Source organism: Microchirus variegatus (assembly GCF_963457635.1).
Source record: "Microchirus variegatus genome assembly, chromosome: 18".
Classification (NCBI taxonomy): Eukaryota; Metazoa; Chordata; class Actinopteri; order Pleuronectiformes; family Soleidae; genus Microchirus; species Microchirus variegatus.
The window spans coordinates 11,541,650-11,564,124 of NC_139819.1; the positions used below are offsets into that span (position 1 = coordinate 11,541,650).

At 37.9% G+C, this 22,475-nt stretch overlaps 1 protein-coding gene and 1 long non-coding RNA gene across 2 annotated transcripts; both read right to left on the reverse strand.

The window, feature by feature from the left end:
- Positions 1 to 664: 664 nt before the first annotated feature.
- LOC310940478 (phospholipid phosphatase 1-like) lies at positions 665 to 6,818 on the reverse strand (the record flags this gene model as incomplete). Its single annotated transcript, XM_083905455.1, has 6 exons — positions 6,703 to 6,818; positions 3,326 to 3,477; positions 2,959 to 3,239; positions 2,403 to 2,460; positions 2,086 to 2,262; positions 665 to 790 (listed from the first exon to the last, which is right to left on the reverse strand). The coding sequence occupies exons 1-6, from the start codon at positions 6,758 to 6,760 to the stop codon at positions 665 to 667; spliced, it is 852 nt and encodes a 283-aa protein (XP_083761581.1). The 5' UTR covers positions 6,761 to 6,818.
- Positions 6,819 to 9,307: 2,489 nt separating this feature from the next.
- Positions 9,308 to 11,072, reverse strand: LOC310940500. The gene is made up of 3 exons (XR_014593072.1): positions 10,899 to 11,072; positions 10,562 to 10,660; positions 9,308 to 10,441 (listed from the first exon to the last, which is right to left on the reverse strand). It is a non-coding gene; the product is annotated as an uncharacterized lncRNA (long non-coding RNA).
- Between the last annotated feature and the right edge of the window lie 11,403 nt (positions 11,073 to 22,475).

Genomic DNA, 22,475 nt, shown 5'->3' on the forward strand with positions numbered 1-22,475 from the left:
TAAAAAATAAATAAAAAAATGAATGAATTCACTGCATTATCCATTCATTACAATGACATAAAACTCAGGTGAGGGGAATAACAGCAGGTAGCAGCGTTCTGACTAAGGCAAAAATAAAATAAAACAAGTCCTTTATGAGTTCCCGCTCCGTTTTTAAGTTTAAGGACAGTCCAGGTTTTCTTATTCACAGGTGCCAGGCTCTCTACAAGCCTGCTTGCAGTATGCACACAGACTCTCATTATATTCCGGGCAAAAGGAATTTCATTCATTCAAGATGGCAACATCACATCAGACCAATATAAACTAAAAAAAAAAACATGCACACATTTCAAACAAGTGCGCACTGTAAAAAGCCATTTTTCTCTACGGTTAACCCACACGCTGCACTATGTTTTGTCGTGTTGTGTGTATTATGTGGGATTCAGCCATAATCCTCTGCGTCTTTACATCTCAATAAAGTGCAATTACTGTCTTATGTATAAACGCTTATATGCATTTTAAGCTTACCGACCACACCAATGGTAAGAGCCAGTGGTCAAAGACTTGCAGATACTCGTTGGTGTGTTCAGGCCCTCTCGGGCAATTTCAAGCTCGTACTGTACACTGTATACTGTATAGTGCATAGTACATACAGGCCCTATACATGGACTCGAAGGCCTTAGATTCAGTCAGTGCTGCCATAGTGGTTCAAACTGGACGGGTTTTCAGGTAAACCAGTGGGCGAGACGTCTTCCTCCTGTGACACCACCGCGCCCACTGGCTGCTTAAAGAAGTTGGACACACAGAACACCTGCAGAAAAACAGACAGCGACAGTCTTTGTTTATATAGTTTCCTACACAATTCTTAAAGTGAGCTATACTGCCCGTTTCCCAGTATACAAGCACAGGCGTGGAACTGATTTATTATGAATGAAATGTGTCCAAATCCACTTCACTAAATGGCCCCCTTTTCTCGGTTGACCTATTACGTGACAAACGATACCAACTTTAGCTGGCGGCTACTCGTTAGCATGTCAAGCACCATTTTGTGTCCTTCTAAAATCCGTTTAACTTCAAAATAAGTGTGGACTTATACTTGCAGTATTACTTTGACTCCCAATCACATTATCTAGTTTATTAATCCGACTTTGAGAATCTTGATTAAGTACAGTTTCAGTCTGACATGTTAACCTGTTTGTTCGTCTTTTAAAAGTCAAAGTCATAGTTCCTTTTCTTTCTAACATGTGAGACACAGTGATTACTTTTCCCAACAGTGATGATTTCTGTAAGACAGCAAGGGAAGCTCAGCTTCCTCTAAAAGGTTTTGTATTTACATTTCAATACTAAGCATGCGCTAGAAAGTGTTTATACACTGGTTCTTTCAGAATCAGCTCGCCAGTGATTGGACAAATGCGGCAAAAAAAAACGTCACTTCCACGGAAGCTGAGCTTCTCTGGAAGTCAATAGCGCAGCGGACGACCGCGGACGCTGGCTTTCTGCATGATGATCGGAGGAACTGTGTGAATGGCGGGACCGTGTTTTGATTGACAGCGCCCCGTGTGGAGGGAAGTCAAATAGCTTGTTGTTATTTTCTTGACGACATAGACCCTTTTTCATTTGTACATATTCTACTGTTGGGTATGATAACGTTTACGGTGTCAACGTTAACGCACGCCGCATTTCCATGACGCGCGTGACGTCATGTTTACGTGAGTCTCGATTATTAAAATTAGTCTCTAAAGTAACGCTACACATACACAGTACACAGGTACGCTGTTTATTTGTAGAGCTGCTCTTTTCGTTTCATAAACAGACGCTAATGGCGCTAAAGGAGCTAACGCAACTAACTGGTAAATGGTGCCGTGGCGCATCATCATGGAAACATCTCATGCGTTAACATGCCTTAACGTTGACGCCGTTAACCGCCGTTAACGTGCCCAGCAATAACATATACATAATAGCATTTGAGTTTTTCATAATTATCGCGTTTCCTTGTTCGAGTTGTTTGTTTGCAGAATTTAGGGAAGAACGACCAGCAACCTTGACTATTACTACATAAACGACTTCCTTTCCCATGAACTAATGACATCTTTCAGGGAAACTTACTGTGAAAATAGCCACTAGGCCCCCTTGCAGGAGGCCAGTGAACACATCGCTCCAGTGATGCTTGTAGTCCGACACTCGGGACAGACCCACATACACAGCGGTCGCAAGTAGGAAGAACTGGACGGTGGGACGAAAAAGCCTCGCCCAGTGTGACTTCAGTCTGGCTTGAATGTAAAGCTGTGGTAGTCAACAGGATAAAAGGAATTAAATATTGTTAGCGTACACTGTCTGATAAATAACCAATATGTAAGGGTGCATATGTAAGTGACATTAGTGCAATACATAGTAACTGTAACAAATAATAAGAATGTACTTACGACAAGGAATAGCATGCAGTACATAGAGAATGATGAGTGACCAGAGTAGAAGGACAGTCTATAAAAAAGAACAAATTAAATGAGGAAGAATGTCATTACATGTTACACAATCATTTTTTTGAGTTTCAAAATATGGGTCAAATGAAATCCCTATTCCACAGTTAATCATTATTATATATTGTAATGAGTGAATTTTCGTTATTGTAGCTTATGTGTGATGTTTATTATGTATATAGTAGCATTCTACACTTACTACACATATGTTGTAGTAATTCTGATAGTGTGACACCAACTTTCCCAGGTTAAGAACAGTAAAGTTGATATGATTTGACCGCAATTCAATTCCTGTATTCATTTTGATATTCTTTTTTTCATGTACCACGTAGTTGTGGAAGTAACTCTGCTGTTTTCAGACATGAACTCTGACAAATCTCTGTCTCCAGAGTTCACACATTGCAAATGCAGTGAGAAACTATCAGGTACAGATGCAGAGAGTGTTCTGACAATTTCAGGTTCATGTTTAAAAGCAGCTTAAATTCATGTCAGGGACCATTACCTGGCCTCATCAACCAGAAAATTGTCTCCGGTGCAGGTGAAATTCTCGATGTATCCTCCACTTTTGCAGTTAATGCGATCCCACACCGGCTTGCATACAGCCAGGAAGTTTGGCCGCAAGCGACCGATGGAGTACTTGGCTACATCTGTCAGAGATTGACTAGCAGCAGCTCCAAAAACATAGCTCCCAACAGCTTTGTAGACACACGCCACATACTTGGTCCCTGAAGACGATCTCTTGATGCGAGATAAGTAAACGGAAAGGCACTCGCCACAGACGATCTGCAACGTAATTCAAACAATAAGTGACCTTCTCTACAGGATGACAAACAAGACGCTGAACTTTTTTTTCCCCGTGGTTGACTTACAATAATCAGTGTGAAGGGGATCATGACTCCTCCCAGCAGCTGGTAGGATATGGTGTCCTCTTTAAGAGGGTATCTGATGGACTCATCATTACAGTAGAAGCCCCGTTTGAAAGGGTTGTGTTGAGGGGTGAGGATAAAAAACGGAAGTCCAACTGTTAAAAGGAAAGAAGAGGCAGACAACGACTGTTACCTCAGGGACAGAAATCAGTTGTCTCACGTCATGCAAATGGTCATCGCAGCATGTGAATCAGACCAATGAGCAGAGGTGGAAAGAGTACTGAAAGATACTACTTGACGCTTAAAGGTGCATTATGTAATAAATCTAAAGCAACTGGCCATCAAATCCTCCTAATATGTCACAGAGACTCAGGAATAATGTTCATATAACAAACTGAACTCACCAACAACAATCGTACAGCCAAAATATTTGCCTTAAAAAAATCTTTTGCAGACTGCAAATCATGTTTTGGCATGTGGCACCACCTACCGCCATCTACCAATCATTGCAGTGAGTAGAGTCTCAGCTGCCGAGCAACCACGGGTTGCCAGTTACGTCTGAGCTTCAATGGCGGAGAAAATGAAACCTAAAAGAGCTCGGTATTTTGAATTTGAGTGCAGTAACCGTTTTTGGCCACATTCTTACATATGGTGCCTTTAAGTACAAGTAAAACACTTACTTAAGTAAAAGTAAAATTACAAATTTAAAAAAATGACTTGAGGTACAAGTAAATGTAATTCATTACTTTCCACCTCTGCCAATGAGCCGTTCCTAGTTTCTACTGTTACACAATTCTCTTGATGTTATGACGTTTTATTTAGCTGCAAGGAACATTCACTGTGTTCAAGGGCAGAAAAGTTACACAACTGAATTAAACCCTTGAGGGCTTGAATTATAGAATACAGAATAGTGCAAAAAACTCAGCGGGACATGGTGGAGTAAAAACACCCTCTCTGATATTCAAGTCACTCTAATGTATTAAGATAGTGAATAATATCTCCAGAGGAGCTCAATTTGTACAGCAATCACATTAAAACCACAAACAACCTGCACTAACTTGTTTTGGTTACACACTCTTGTACACGTCTGTTTTATCTGCAGCTTTTCTGGTTGTTATGAAGATGAGAAATGTGACTGTTGTTGGGTAAACTGATGGAAACAATGCATTGATGGACATTCCTCCTAGTGTAACTCGTGGTGTCTGTGTTTTGGAGGGCAACATGAGTGAACACATCAACACAGACTATGATTTAGTCGAGGACCGTTTGTTAAATCCTACCATATTTACACAGTGGTTTGTGCCGATGTGACTGAACTGTTAATCTTTCAAAATGACTCTAAACTGGATGAGTCAGAGTGAGATAAACACCAGGAATTATGGCAGGATAAGTAGAGGAGTGATACACTGTTCACTAGTTCTTTCTTTCCTTAGGTTAATTGTAGATTAGACATTCTGTATTCATGACTCTTCATGTTGAATTGTCTCCACATTGTCTGATACTACTGTGTAATATAAATCATACTTTCCTATAATTCAAAAAAATGCAGTGTAAATATGTAGGTATGCGCTCATGTATAAAGTAAGTACCTAAAAGGGATACTTGAGTAAAAGTACAAGTATTTTACCAGAAAATGACTTTGGTAGAAGTTTAAGTCTCTTTTTTATATATAATATTACTTATTCTTAAAGTACATGACATGTACTGTACTTAAAGTATCAAAAGTAATTGTCCTTCAACTGGAAGGTCGTGGGTACAATTCCTTAAGTCTATATGTGTCCTTGAGCAAGACACAGATGTAGTGGAGTAAAAGTACACAACTTAATTAGGAAATGTAGTAAAAGTGGCTAGAAGTATAAATAACAAAGTTAAGTACAGGTACGTGAAATGTGTACTTAAGTACTTAAGGAGTATTTGTACTTTGTTACATTACAACCCTGAAAAGCAGGCAACTTACTTTTAAATGCTTGAGTATTTTTTTTTTGATGTTTCTGCTTTTACTTTAAGAAAATATAGAATATAGTGTGTGACCATGATATCAGCAGCAGCAGCAGCACAACATAAACAGCAGTGTTTACAGAACACACTGATGACACGGGACTGTAAATATAGAGAATATGCTGCGTAGACTGCTGCCGCCAGCTCCACAACAATATGAGAGAATTGGCATACAGTGGACAACCAAAGACGGGATTTTTTTTCTGTGGTTTAGAGATTTGGTACGGATTATGTTTACTTGAGTATCACTGCTACAATGTCTTATTTATTATACAGTCCCACTGCAGCATGCATCTGCATCTGTGCTATGGTTACATTCCAAACAGTGAGCTAAAAATACAACTTTTCTTGGAAAAAAAACACACAGGGTGGGACTTAGTTGCCCTTTTTTCCGTCTTCTTCTTCTTCTTCCTGCCTGGTTCCCTTAACCTCAAGGCTTCCCTGTGTGTATTTGCATGACGTTTATGCAAAAAAATAAAAAAAAAAGATTTGCGTACCAACTCTTGAGTTTGTAATGTGTTCCACAGATCAGTTTCAGAGAACCACAATTCAACAGGAGTAAAATTGTATTATACTGTATATGATGCAATATCCCTACTTAATTTGGACACACTGTAAAAAAAAAAAAAGTTGAGAAAACTCAACATTTCAAGGCAACTGCAATCAATTTTTGAAAATGCTTGTAAGTTAGAGTTGTGCCCACTCAAAATTCAAAATTGTTTTTTTTAATTATCTGATACAAATGAGTAGTTAGTAGTTAGTAATTTGAAGACAGAATTTTGAGTTGGCACAACTCTAACTTACAAGTTTGTCTAACAAAATAATATTAGTTGATGGAACGTTTTAAAAACTCAAGATCTTTTGTTGGGCTGTAAACAACAACAACAAAAAAAAAAAACGATGGCAGTAAGTTGCCTTGAAATTTTGAGTTTTCTCAACCTTTTCTTTTTACAGTGCATAGACTTAAGTTTTGTGATAGTATTTATAGTATACATGTTGTGCAATTAAAACTCATCTTCATTTTATTTTTCAGAATTATGGTATAATTTTACAACATATAATATTGAGCGCAAATCTTTTAATTTGCTATATTTTTGTTCAGGTATCTGTATAGGAATCAATACACCAGGGCAAATATCTACCACAGAATCGTTGTATCGTGATATTATTGGTATCACTGTGTATCGCATATCGTGAGGTACAGTGATTCCCATCCCTGGTGTTATTATCCATTTAACACATAATTTTTGACATTTTCTTCTGTTTGGGGGAAATAACAGTGACGTGACCGTATCAGAATAATAATGTGAGCGTTAAATAACGTGTACAGCAGCGCCTTTAGACGGATTAACTCGGGAGGAGATTAGATTTACAGGACATACCGAGGATGAGGCAGGTAATGTCGAGCAGGATGAGAGGGATTCCTGAGGCTTCGAACATGGTGCGTCTTCTTCTGGAAAGAGACTGTATGAAAAATGTCCTGTCCCGGTTGTCCCGGTTGTCTCGGTTGTCCCGGCTGGAGTTGACTGACCGCAGGCTAGTTTTAGGCGAGACGAGGCGCAGTCTTTCTGCCGCAAACGTCTCACTATTCCAGCACAAAATTAAAACACACCAGCGTCATTGTCCTACCACGAACTCCGGGCACTGTCCGAGGAGCTACTACCACTTTGTTTGTTTAAAAAAAAAAAAAAAAAACAGGTCAAATATTAAACTCTAAGTCAAGAACACGGACTAAAAACTAAATCTAGTCTAAATCACCACCACACACGTTAACCACCTCTCACCATTTTAACTCCTCACAAACCATCATAACACTGCGGGATTTCGTCCGCTCACTACACCGTCCTGACCCGGGATAAAGGAGTAAAGAGACATTACACAGCAGTGTGAACGCAACCGCTATGATTCATGCTGCCTTCACGTGCTGCTGGGAAAAATGAGCTCTACAGTGGAGGCGGTTGCAGTGGAAGAAATAGCTTTATGTCGTTATATAAAGTACGCATTTTCATATCTTTATCTCGTATTATCTTAGATAAGATTAAAATAAATATCCTAACTTGAAATCCATGATTGAAATTGGGTTGTGAACTGTACTGTAGTCCATCCATGTAAATGAATAAATAAATAAATAAATAAGTATACATTCATTGCTCAACTGATCGACTAATCAATTATAAGATGAATGGAGGCTGTATGAGAACAACTATAAACCACTATTATCGTGTTTACACATAGTATCATAATACTATTATATATGTATTATATACACACACACACACACACTATGGCTGTAAGGAAATACCAATGTAATAATTTAAGTAAGATGTCACCTGTAAGCAATGCAAATATTACTATACAGTTAACAATAACAACACAATAGTCATTATAATAACTATTATCATTACACTGCTGATGGACACGTTTGTTTGTTTGTTTTTATTTGAAGAAAATCTTACAAGACAACACATATCTCTTCCTGGAACCTAGAGATGTCATATTATTCATGATAAAGAATGTCTGTGTCATTGCGTTTGAACAAAAATTAAAATCTATTTTTGATTGATCGGATGCACGATATCGGTATCAACAAATATTGGCATTAAAATGTATTATTGGAAACATAGCTGCTGATAACTAATGACTACAACAGTTGGCTAAAAAGTAAATGTTTTCTATTTATAAAGTGCTTTTCTAGTCTTGAGGACCACTCAAAGCTGCTTTACACATGAGCACTTACCCCTGTAAGTATCTTGCCCAAGGACTTCTTTGTTGGCACCCTCAACAATAGTATTGTTCTTTATTTGTTTTACACAATGAAAAAAATGTATATCTACATCTGCTGCGACATGAGTACAAAACATATTGTTAATTTCAGCGAAGGGAAACATGTATGTATATTGATATCGGTTATCCCGATATATCAGCATATCGGATATCAGTAAAAAGTCCAATATTGTGCATTCCTACTATTCTTGACTAAAAGGCAAAAACATATTGTTGACCTGTTAATCAATTACACTTGAGTGCTTTTCATCAATTAAACAGAAATAGTCATGCTGTATAAATCTCGTGTATTGAATTTTCGAGGTGCCGTCAATGCAGCACAAGACAGGAAGTGGTAATCATGGGCCAATCATGTTGTTGCATGTCTTTACACAGTTGTGGGCTGATTCAGAGCTTCTCCTCCTCCCAGTCACTGTGACTCATATGTCTGTGGTCTGACTCTGCTAGGTGGTCAGGAGAGAATGTACCATCATCATCATCATCATCATCATCATCATCATCAAACTGTGGTACATGTGCCACCAGTAGAAGGCAAGCTTCCTCTGGTGATACTGTTCTTCTACCAGTGTGTGTGATCAGTGTGGAGCTGAGGAATTTGGACCAGGGTGCGTATGTCATTATACCAGTCTCTGAAGTATATGTGAGGAAGAGGGGGATAATGAGAGAGCAAACTACCTTATTGAGAATAAATCTGCCTCCTGCGAAAAGTCTGTATAGCTGACTTTGCTCGGCCTATTTACACCACTGTATTTTAACGTTGGTGGTAATGTGTGGTACACTCTTCGAAATAAAAGTGCTAAGTAGAACCATATAAGGTTCTTCGGCTTGTCCTCATAGGAGAACCCTTTTTGGGTCCAGGTAGAACCCTTTTATAAAACCCCTTTATTTACAGTAAAATTTACAGGGGTTTTAAAGGGTTCTCTGGGTCAAAATGGTTCTTACTGGAACCATTAGTGTTACCAAGAACCCTTCTACCTGGAACCATTTGCTCCTGAAAACCCTTTCCTGAAGAAAGGGTTTCAAAGACCTTTCCTGAAGAAAGGGTTTCAAAGCCCTTTCCTGAAGAAAGGGTTTTTCAGGAGCAAATGGTTTTTCAGAACCTCAGCCCCTGTAGAAGGATCCCTTTGGAACCCTTATTTCTAAGAGTGTACTTGGTATAAGACAGTTTGAGAACCATTGATTTAAATGAAAAGGACCACGCCGTTGCTTACAGTGCATATTTATTAGAAGTAAATGTTGGTTATAACAGACAGGCTGACAAATGAACCACACAGCATTGGGCCCGACCTTTGTAACGTGAAAGTTGTCATATCACATCGGAAAAACATTCTATCACAATTAAACATTTACATTTGCAAATAGTGATGGCCTAGTGCGGGGGTCTCAGACTCAAATAACCTGAGGGCCAGAGCGTCTAGTCTGATCATTAGAGGGTGCAGTTATGTGAGTGTTATGGACCATTGTGTCTCCCACTCTTTTTCCATTGTATACCAATCAATACTTAATACAGAAATAAGATGCTCTTACGTCCCTATATAAAATGACTGTGCTATAATCATATTTTACTGTACAGTTACTGATGTCACAAGCTTAGCCGTTATGAAATCAGGCCTGCACTGGCATGTCGTGCCAATCCCAACGTCTCTCAATATGCCAGTTTCCTTCCTGATAATCTTTAGTCACAGCAGCTGCACATCCTGCTGTTGAACAGAGGGTATCAGTGTCTGGATGACAGATGGGTTAACGGCTGAAGAGAACTGGATCGTTTCTAGGCTAAGAACACAATGGTGAACATTTACACTTTTATTGTTATTTTGTCGTTGTTGTTTTGTCTCTCTTGAAGGCCCCAGCAAATAACAGGATTACACTGTAGACTGTATGTTAATATATGTGCACTAGGTGGCAGTGTTGTAGTAAATAGTACTAACACTGTTGTTGTGCAACAGGACACACCCAATTACTAATGGTTTGAAGCTCAGAAATGAAAACATTCACATGCTAAAGAATGTAAACTTCCAAACCCTTTTGGATACGCTACTATACACAAATAGAATCTAATAGAATTCTAAAAGCACATAAAAAATACACTGTTCTGACTTGCGACAAGGATCATAAACAGACTATAGCACACCACAGAGCTGTATCTTGACCATAGATAAAGCCAGTTTTAGCCCTTTTCTTAGTAGAGAAACAGTGTGACGATGGCAGAGCACACCAGTGGGATGGTGACTGTCAGACCACCAGTGGCTGTGGCACTGTTACACAGGTCCCAGTCACAGCAATTCTTCAGTACATCACATGCTATACTGTTTTGGCAGCCTTTGACGCTCTTTACGCCTGCAAAACACGATGGAAAGCACAACAAAAGCCACCATGCATTTAGTATAGTAACATGTCGAAGAGGTCTCAATTCGTAATCATGAAAATGTTCAGTGACAACGGGGAAAAAAACCTCACCCAAATTGTCGCCGGAAAAACAGCGGTCCATTGTGGGAGGACAGGTCAGGATGTTTGTGCAGGGTTCAGTTACACATTGGTAGCATTTTAGTCCATATACTGTGCAGAAAGGCATAATTGGGTCAAAGTTAATTTGTAATGTATCATATCATCTTGAAAATTGATATGTCCTATGTCCGGTTAGCCTATAGGAGGTTATCTGATCTCTGAACAGTGTATGTGGTCATATGTGAATGAATTCGAAACTTCACAGACAGAATCAAATACACTCTTAAACTCCTAAACCCTCAGATTAAAATGTGCAGTTAAAAGCAATAACATCATAAAATGTACTTACCTGTGGACAGAGTCAAGTACACGATCGCCAGAGCTCTGTAAAGCTGCATCATGAAAGCAGAGGGAAACTGTGTGTGAGAAGAAAAACAGCAATTGGGTTTGGCTTTTAATGTGCACCATGTGTTCCCACAGAACCGAGAGATGTGTTTTTCCCCTGAAAGCCTCCTCCTCTTGTGGGCTTGGACCCAAATAATTAACAATAACAAAAAATACACACAAACACAGAGACACACAGTTTTGTTCTGTTACCATTCTGGTTTGTTACGCCCATCTGGTCTGGGTTTATATAACACCATGAATTTATACATGCCAAGATTTGAGTAAGTTGCCGGCAATCTGAGTAGAATAATGAAAAATGAATCTTTCTTGTACAAATATTCAGGCTTTTGTTGAATTCTCTGAAATATCAGATGTATATATATATATATATATATATATATATATACATATGTATAATGTATTGCTGAATAAATAAGATATCAATAGTTAAGTGTTGCCTTTTCTTCTGTTTCCATTTATTGCTCATCGGAACATTTCAGAGTCTTGTTTTCTTCCAAGAGACTCCATGAAAGGACTACAAGAACAGAGAAAAGTGTTGTTTAAAAAGAATGACATCATTATTGACTTCCCTTGCAGCTTGTTATCATCTGGGCAGAACTTTTTTCCTTGTATGGTTGTCCACACGTAAACCTGTTATTTTCAAAAATAAAAGGCATTTTTTGTTGTTGTTGTTTTTGCCCACACTAACAAAGACCCCCATGGATTTAAAAATAAAAGCCAGAGGTCAATTTAAACAACTACCAATGTGTAATTAAAAAAAAAAACAAACAAACTAGAAAAGCGCCATATAAATACTAATAATATAAGTAATTACAATATAATGGCATCTGTGATGTATTATACATATACAGTACGTGTGTACTTATAAACATGACTGAAAACATGGAGATAAAGGGAGGAAATGTGAATATTTGGTGGATATAGCAGATAAAAGAGGAGACTTGTTGACTGATTGGTGACACACAACACACCTGATCACACGCAGGTGTTCTCAATCAATCAGCTGATGACCGAGGCTTCCTCCTCCTCTCTCCCCAGCCTACGTCAGTTCCGTGCTGCTACTTCGAAGAGAAGCCGCGTAAACGAGACGCAAACCGACTACAACACGCGAAAAAAGGTGACGCTAAACGCTTAAACAAACTGTCCCTGAAGGAGGTAACTTAAAAAAAAAAAAAAAATATATATATATATATATATATATATATATATATATATAAACTACCGAATATATATATATATTTTTCGCTTGCAGCAGCTCGTTTTTAAAAACGCAGCAGAGATTCACGACTTCTCTAGAATGGTGAGTAACTTTTGTCACGTCAACTTAATGGTGATTCTGTTATTGTCAGCTTAATTTTGGCTCGGGCACCGCGTTGCATTCTGGGACGTGTCGGCCATGTTGATGGCTTCGCGAATGTAAACCATGGGTGATGTAAACAAACGGCAAGTGAACGAGGAGAAGAAGCAGAGTTGGGGAAAAAGAAATAAATAACGAAAAAAGATGTTCAAATCCAGAAAAGGATGTGGAATTTACAGGGAGACGTTGAATAGGGAAGCCAGCGACTGGTATGTGAACAAAATCGGCACTCCCTGAGCTTTTTTGCTGCCACTACACGCAAGATGCCTCTGTACCGCAGCTGTCAGTTACGGCTGTCAAATACATATATTGTATATACTGTACAGATACCTATTTATTTATACTATTGAAAGAATTTATAAGATTGTGGGTATGGATATGTGGCGAGAGAGAGAAGCGAGCAGAGCGCAAACAGCTGTGTGCCTTAGCTCAATGCTAACGAAACTATGCCTGCTTGTCAGGTCAACACTTCCTTAATGTTAGCTTAAGTACTTCTTCTTTGCTCAGTTTACGCCAAATTTCATCTTAAATTTGGCTAAATTCAGCCATAACTCAATGCTAGCCACACTGTGCCTCCTTGTCTGCTTAATTGTGCCTTGCTTACTGCTGAATACAGCTTTGTTATTTGAATTATGTCTCACTGTTGACTGAAATATGACTACATTTTAGCTTATTGGCCTTGGCTCATTGTTGTCCATATGTATTGAAATCTTTGAGCAAACAGTGGCTAAATTATTATTCCTTAATGTTGGGTCAATTGTGGCTCATTTTTAACTGAATTGGCAGAACATTGTTCCCTGTTTCTCAAACATCTAAATTATATTCTCAATTTTTCTCATTTGGTTTTCTCATTCTCATTTCTCATTTAGTTTAAATGGTTTCTTTATACAGAGCAAAGAAATTAGGAAATATCCACATGTAACAAGATTAAAAAATGGTATCGTTTCAGAGACCGACATGAACGCAGTTAAATTACAAGCCTCTTGTCTACAAGACTCTTTAGATGCCCCATTCACTCAACCCAGACTTTCAAACCTCCCTCGATCTACCTCTCACCATCACTAAGATCCAGGTTGCAATCAACTCCATGCAGAGTGTGCGGTCTCCTGGTCCCAATGGTAATTTCAATTGAATATTATTATTATTATTATTAATAATTTTTGTCCAATTAAGTACCTCTACTTAAATCAATGTATGATAAAGCTGGTTGTCTACCATCAATATTAAAGAAAGATAAAAACCCACTCGACTGCTCATCTTATAGACCCACCAGTCTCCTTTGTTGTACAGTTGTTCTACAGCCCTTCTTCAATCTGAGATGGCTCTTTAATGTAATGTACTCTACTCATTGCTCTCAGAATCCGGAGGTAATCCTATCACTCGATGCCGAAAAGGCATTTCGGCACTCACTGCTGTATTTGGAGCCATATCCCCAGAAATATACAGTAAACCACTAATGGACAGAAGAGAGCATTAGCATTCTGCAGCCTCATAACTCACGGGGTGATTATAATGCATTGGAAATCTAACAAATGCCTGCTCTTCAGATGGATCCAGGAGATATTATCTCTACTCCATCTAGAAAATATAAGGCACACACTGAAGGTTCCTGTGACGCATAAACCAGAGTGTGGTCTCCCTTTGTCGAGTATGTGAAGGAGTTAAATCAGTAACATGTCTTCTGTTGTCTGTTTGTCTGACTGGCCTATTGATGTCATGCTTCTGTAGTAGCTCTGGATCTTTCTTTTTTTTTCACTCTTGGCCCATAGGAGGAAACACGGGTAGGGTAATATGGGATTATGTTAATGTGTATTGTTATTTCTGTTTTTGTATGTGTATTTGTGTAAGCTTGTTTATATATTTGAAAATGCCTTAAGTAAAGTCATAAAAACAAACAAAAAATGGTATTGTTAAACTCTCTGAAACACTCAAACCTATCAAAATAGACGAAGCAAAACTAAAAACAAGTTAAAATGGCTGCTGTGCTTTAACTCACTGTTGCGGTCAATGTCATTACTATTGAATGTTTCTGAATGTCACTGGAAAGATTTTTTTTTTTTAATGTTTAAAGGCATATTCAGGGTTGCACACAAAGTATTGTCAATGTATCTGAACCTTTTAATGTGTTTTTTAATTTTTTTTTATTAAAAGGAACCAACCTCTGGCTCCTGCTCACAGAGACCTGGTTGGACTTGTTCAGCTTCACAAAGACCTGAGACCCTTAAAAAGAGAAGGTGAGTGGCACCGTTTAGAGACATTTTCCTGCCTCAACAAAGATTTCAGGGCTAATTATCAATAATTGATAATTAATGCCATTTTGACATCAGTAAATTATTTATTGAACTGATGTCAAAATGGCATTAATTTATATACCACTACAAACCCTATTAAACATGGATATTGTCATGGAATATACATTCCCTCATACAAAGACACGTAACACATCATCACATTATTTACATTTGACTCGCGTTTATTCACATTTATAATCAGCGTATATACAAACTTTCCACATCTTACTCATGCAACTTTAAGTGCTCTGCCACCTACACAGAAAGATGTGAACCGCAACTGACAGGAACTCACATTTCCTATCGTACACTGTAAGAAAAGATACACCATATCTACTCAATAAAAATGAGGCTTACAGATTACAAGCAATATTATTAATTAAATTTCACAATGTTTGGTATTGAGTAAATTTTAATTAAATGAGACCCTTAATAGTTACCCATTTAATATGAGTAGATCTGAATAGAAAACGGTAGAGAATTAATTAAAACCTAAACAAACCTATTGAGTTTATTTGAAAAAGATGTGTAAATTGTACTAATAAAAAAATATTAAATTCTACATATCAATGATATATAATTGATTAATAATCAACTACATTTATCTGTGCTTTAATTTGAATGTATTCAATGCAATTAATTAAATATAAAAAAAGATATTTCTTAGGAATAACTAGTCTATAGCCCAGAAAATACAGAACTAAACAAATACTCAAATAACATGTTTATTAACAATTAACAGCTGTCCTATTCTGTCCTATTCCAAACCAGAAATTTGAATAGGACAGAATACTGTCTCCAAACTTTTTTGTAAAAACAAAAATAAATTCCATTTTACACAGTGATGATGTATTTCCATGCTTGCGCACCTCACAAAGCTCCTAAATTGGATTAATAATGATCTTAAAGAAAGATTCTCCAGAAGTGCATGTACCAAAACAATTTGTATGGAGTAAAACACATTTAGAACTAACCACAATAGAAACGGCATTGACATTAGTGGGATAAGTGTCCAAATCAGTGCTAAATTACAAACATAGCAGCACTTTCAAATGTGCAAATCGCTAGCTCTGTAGAAGCTGAACATAGCACAACATGTAAACTGCAACTACAGTTTCATTTTCAAGCCAGAAGTTTGCGCACACATTTCAAACCAGATCTTTGAAAAGGATAAAAAATGCTATTGCAATTAAAAAGAAAAAAAAAGAAATGCCATATTACAGAATGGTCGATATGTCCATAAGCCATGGACAATCGTAATCGAGACAAGGTACCGAATTTCCAAAACGTCCTGTGCTGTAGTCTGTAATGCTGCAGAAGATCAACCCTTGTCGTAGCTCTGAATCCACAGACTTTACACTGCCATCTCATTTGGCTGCACCTAAGGAAAACACAGTTTTAGATATGAGAAGTGCTTTTCAGCTTCAAATTTCTGCAGATGATAATCAACCCCATGTGAAAACTGAAAGCATTTTAATGATATAATTGAAATTTCCCCAACACCAATATAAACACCAATGTCAACATAACATGATTTTAATCTATAATTTTTATAATATATTTGCCAGTCTAAAACGTTCATGGACTGATTTTACAGGTTATTGTCGGTCTGTCTGTCTGTATGACTGTAAAGCAATATATATAGCAATAATATGATCTGAGTTATCAAACCACAGAAAATGTGCACCCAGCAAACTTATTGAAATAAGCCTTCAGGATGAGCAACATGTTATATATAAATATATATTAAAAAAGTAAAGGTAGGAGCCACTGTTTTATTCTGCAACTATTTTGTGGGTAAATGTAGACTTATTTCGGTAAAAACATTACTTAAATGACTACCTTTTTTTCCAGAAACTTTTTTAGTGTACTGTTAAGCTGTAAATTTAAAAAATCTGTGCCGTGTTAGGCTCCTCCCCCCCTGCTAACGTTTAGTGCTGTGGACCGGACATTACCACACTAAAATTAACAGATTTAAGCATGAAAATAAATAAAATTGCGGCTCTAAAACGTAACACTGTTAATAAATTTACTTCACGTGTGTTTAGGTAAGTTGCCTTCACATTTGCAAGTTGCAACACAACAGCGAAACAACAGAGCTGCCCGGGAAAACGAGCTCCACACAGGAAGTAAAGCTAACGGAAGTGCTTCAAGTGCCGTCCGAAATATAAGATGCTCTTCTAGCGATAACTCCCAATATATCTCTTTATGTTAATGTGTCTAACCTTAACATTAAACTCAATGTACTTATTTACGTCATTCTATAAAAAACATACTGAGGATATATCAACACGCAAGTGACGTAGGAAGCACGATTGCATCCATGATAGCGGAATGCTAAGCCGCATCCTTCAAAATGAAGTTTGACTTCAATACATGAATTCTTCCTAAATGTATAATGCCGTGTTCATATTATAGCGCAACAAAATCACACTAGGCCTACTGATGTACATTAACATAAAGCCTTGGCAACAGAAGCCAACAAGTCTCTTTTTCTGTGATAGCTAATATAGCCTTCATGCGTTCTTCTTACAAGCCAGGTGATAATAAAACAAGTTTTCTTACCTTTGAGCAATGTCGAAGAAGATGAACATTCACTGTCTATGCTCCGCAAATGTCTTGTGGCTAAATGATAGCCTGCTGCATAAAAAAGGCACACTTTGACAGGAAGTGCTTCTCAATTAAAATTTGCCTGATTACATTAATTTGAATTCACTCAATATCCGGTCTTTTTGGGATTAAGCAAACACAATGCTTATATTTTATTCAATAACAATGGGTGGATTTTATTCCAAATATTTTTATTTGAAATGTAATTAAATATTTGCCTCAAAACCAAAAACATAATTATATTGAATATATTTTACCTGATACATTGATTCAAATCTACATCACCACAGAATCCTTTCTTACAGTGTACGCAGCTGTCATTTCACAGAACGCACACACATATACTCTTTCTCCGAAAGACAGCAGGCCCCCACCCCACCCTTAACCGTAAACCGCTGACAACACAAAGGTCACATAGCACACGAACATGCCCAAGAACACCTGTGTCCTGACTTCCTGCTCTCATCCTTTAAGAGCCTGTAAATTCTGCAACCAGTTCAGTCGAACACTTTTGCAGACCGCTTAGCACTCTGTAAAACTCTGTTTCACTCTGTTCAATAAACTCTTCAAAGACAACTTTGAACAAACCCTCGAATTTCTTCTTCTCACCCGGGCTCACACGAAAATTTCCACTACAATATAAAGCAGGGAACAGATTGTATACAATTTGTTCTGGCAGCAATGTTTTCACTGAAAGGGAGTCTTTCTCAGTCTGGTTGAACCATGTCTGTACCTCATACAACCATGTTCCATAACACCTGAACTAGTAACGACAGGAGCTTGAATGGACTTAAACTGTATTTATATTGTATTTTTCAGGTTGCTCTTCATGAAGATCTTCAAGGAGTAGGTGTCATGTATTTTAATTCTAGGTGGCCACTGTCTCCCCTTGCTCCTTTTTTTTTTTGGCCGCTGTGTCTTTCTATCTATTCTATCTGCATTGTCCACTTGAACTCTCTGTATGTCTAACATGGCCACGTTCTTTCTTTTCTCCTCTTTTCCATCTGTCAAGCAGCTGAGGGCTGTACATTAGCCACAGGTTGTGTTCTGCTTATTGCTGGTTGAAGTGACATTGTTCACTTTTTTGAAGTTAATCTGGTGCTTGTTAATCATTGTGGAACTGCTTAGCAAGTGATCTGGAAGAATGAGGTGCTTGACTGATGCAGGGTATTGAAGCTTCATTGGCAGCTTGTCTTTGAAAGAATGCTGATCACGGTGTTGAAAGGGTTTTGTGTGTGAGGTGTCTGGATTGAATAGTTGAGGTGATCTGAGAATGGGATTCTGCTCAGCAGTTAAAGTTGAAGTAAATGGAGTGAAGACATAGGCCTCAGAGACACCGGGTACATGTCCCCAGCACTATTTATGATCAAGATGTTTTTTCCCCCCCACCACTTATAATATTTTTATCAAATTATAAATGAAGAAAAAAAGTTGGTGGCAGGTAGGCTACAAAATACCCACTCATATTCAACCAAAACTGCCGAAACTATGTGCTGACCAATAATTGGTCAGCACATAGTTTCGGCAGTTTTTTTTGCCGGAGCCTGCCCCTCTCAGGATGTTCTCTGCTTGTCTGTGTTTTGGAGCTGTGTGTGAGGGGGAGGGGCTATGTTGGAAAGTTGTGTGGGTGAGTTTAGCCGTTTTCCAGTCAGACTCTGCTCCGGAGAGAACGGCTAAACTAAACATAAAAAGTGGACTTAAGGACAACTGTAGAGAACACTGCTCTTATACAAAACGACATAATGCTGTTGGACACTAATGGCACTGGTCTGTTGCCAGTGATGAAACTATCCTCCAATGCAACTCGAGAGTTTACTCATGTTATTTTGCATTGAATTGATATGAAAAAGGACCTTGACTTAATAGGTATATGGTTGGGAAAAGGTGATTTGGTCTTCAAACATTGAAATGGCTTAAAGGGACAATGTGTAGTATTTATGGGTTTATATAACCCAAAATCCACTTTTTTATACATATTATGTGCTCTTGCATTGTCTACTCGCTGTATAATAGTCTTTGTTTAATTTTCGTAGTGTTTCAAAAAGTCATGTAAAATAACATGGTCGCGGGCCGCGGTTGCATAGCCACTGTTAGCAGCGAGACGCCATGTTTCTACCGGAGCCTGTAAGGACAAACGCGAGAGAACAAATCAAGCGTCTCTTTACTTGTAGCGGAAGTCCCGCCTCCACTCTCTCCGCTTCGTCTGCTACGGCCGCGGTAGCTCGCCCTCTCCCTCGCCTCACGAACTTCATCTGCTGACACGGAGAAAGACAACGAGGACGACATTTGACCGGCTGTGGATACCGTAGCGCTCAGGGAAGGGAGGGGGTGAGCAGAGCAGCAGTTCTTTGTTGTACATTTCAGCCTCTCCTCTAGATGTCACTATAAACTACTTACTTCACCTTTAAACCCCTTTGTGTGTATGACATGGTTTCAAGAAAAATTCAAAATGTTTATGCAGTCATCGGTAAACTCGGTAACCACTTCCCTTGACAGTTGCAATTACACTTTAACGACTTTCACTTGCTGAGAAGATGCAGACTGAAGTTTCCATCTGTTGAGAGACAAACTACTCGTCTTCCATTTAATGACAACACTGAAAGCCCAAACCAGGATAACACGACCATCAGGAGCCTCTCCAAGAAGAGACGCACTTCCATTAGGTTTGTGGAAAGAAGTTTTGTTTTGAATGTGAATTAATTGTGAAAGGTTCCCTACAACCAGTATTATTTGGTTTTGTTTGAACACCACATCTGATTTTGCATAATTTTTAAAAACAGGAACAGTGAATTAGTTTCCTTTTCTGGGCTGTCTTTTTTTGTTCCGTCAGTGGAACAGCAGTACTTAAATTGCTGTGATTTAGAAGTTTTCTGAAGTGTTCCAGTTTTTAAAATCTTTTAGGTGACTCTCTGAAATATCTTACCCATCAAATGTTTGTATATTTGAAGTGGGGGACCGCAGCTATTTAACATCGGCTGTTTGTGGGAATGGACTTTTGTCCTTAAATAAAGGGAGAACTTGGCAAATGGGTGTATTGCTGTGTGTATTTCCATGTACAAAATTGAAGGTTGTGAAGGCTGTACTGTGTTGAATAAAGGTTCGAGTTATTCAACAAATTACTCATTTAAGTTTTATTGTATTTTAATAAAACGTCCTATCTTTATGATAATGGAGTTACCAGATATGTAGTTAAGGGTGTTAAAGTATCTACTGTGATTCCAGCATAGCTGTTGCAGAAATGGGATATCATTACTTAACCCATAGTTTATTAATCATCAAAAGTTGTTTATTCTTAGAGGCAAGAGTGCAGGCACAAGTGAAGCATAGAAATAATCAAATATTATCTGCTGTTGTTTCTACAGGGCCTTAAAGAAAAAGTGTGAAGATGAATGAGGACACCAGCACAAGGATGACACTGGGAGCAGTCACAATGCTTTTGTTGCACAGGTCCCCTTTACAGCAAGCTATAGCACCTCCACATGCTAAACTGGATTGGCAGCCCTTGGTTATCATGTCATAACCTGCAAAGCACAGTGGGAAAACTATTGAGATGCTTGTAATATCACGCACATCAGTTATTTCACGATTGTTTTTGTTGACTTTGGAATTCTTGGCAATAGAAACATGACCGAACAACTTACCGTCTAACTTCAGAGAGAAACAACGGTTGAAGATGACAGGACAGGATTTGGTGTCTGTGCAGGATTTTGGCTGAGTAGCTGTGCACGTGTAGCATCTTAATCCTCACACTGTGGAGAAACAGAACACATACAATCCAAGTCTCACCATTTTTGGTTGTGGTTTTTCTGTGTCTTACATGATCATTTGTCACTACATTTACATGACAATACCAGCAGGAGGATGCATCATTATTTATCTACAGTGACATTAACACTGGTTCACTTTTTATTTGACTTGAAGCCACAAAGCACTTTGTTCCTCTTTTGTAAAACAATGCATGTTTTTGAAATGATTATTTATGGGTGTGTATTTGATTTATTCATTCATTTCAGTGGTTTGTTTGTTTACTTTTACATGTGCCTGATAGTATTGTTCATTATACCGTCTTTGGTAATTGGACAAAAATTAAAAAATGTTTCATAAAACAATCAATGTTTTAAATATTTATTCAGCTAAAAAGTACATGGCTATATTGCGCCATGGAGTTATAGTTTGACATCATTGCAGCAATAAGTATTACAATTGTTGAGGTTTTACAAAAATCAAACAAGGTATACTCTGATTAGTGTCTTGCTGTCGCTTTCAGACATCACATGACATGAGACAACCCCGATGACAGTCAGTCAACTGTCTCGGCAAAATGTTGAGCTACTTCTTCAAAATTCCTCACTCCAAGGTAAATTGTCAAAGTACACTAGCTCTAATGCTAAGCTGTTCTTACCTGTAGACACGGTCATAAACAGGATCAGGGCTCCACATAGTTTCATCATGACTGTAGACTAACACAAGTTGTTGTAAATCACTAAAGCCAAACAGAACTGAAAGAAAGCCTTCCTCTCCTGGCCCCACTTTCTAGTCTTTTAAAGCAAGACCATTTGCATTTCCGCACAAAGCGCTCTCCCATGTGACCCGAATAACGTCAACCCTAAAGTGACCTCCTTATCCCTGTGACAACCATGTCTATAAATTAACACTTTAACAATGCTATAATGACTATACAGTATAGTTATTTATCAATCACTATGTGAACTTTAATAAATGTCTGTCCTATTTCATGTGGACAAATGTCTTTGTTTATTGTGCAAACTTTATTCGAAACATGCCGAGGCGAGTTGAGTCGAGTCTGAATTTGAGGAAGTCATGCCATGAAGTGTCTCACTGTAGTTTGACGTATGACATTTGTTAAACTTTGTTGTATTTTCCTGTAGATAAATGTTACGTAAGAAATATAAAATGGTGAACCTGATGAAGCAAATTAAATGCCAGTTAAAACAGCAAATGAGTTTGAAAAATGAAATTAGCATTGTTTATTTCTTTTTATTCTCACCACCGAAAGGCCAAAGAAAGTGAATGTACAGATCATAAATTCTTCATAGATCTTTTTAATACTAGTTCCATTAAATTAAACCACTCACTGAAAAAAGTTCATAAGGGACAAATATGCTATAGATCACATTATTCATGTTTTTTTAATAAACCATAAACAAATCTTTTGATGTCAACTTTTTGATTGTTGAAAACAATTTCAGTAAAGCACTGTTCTCTTCCTCCACTCTAAATGATCATGAATACCAGAACA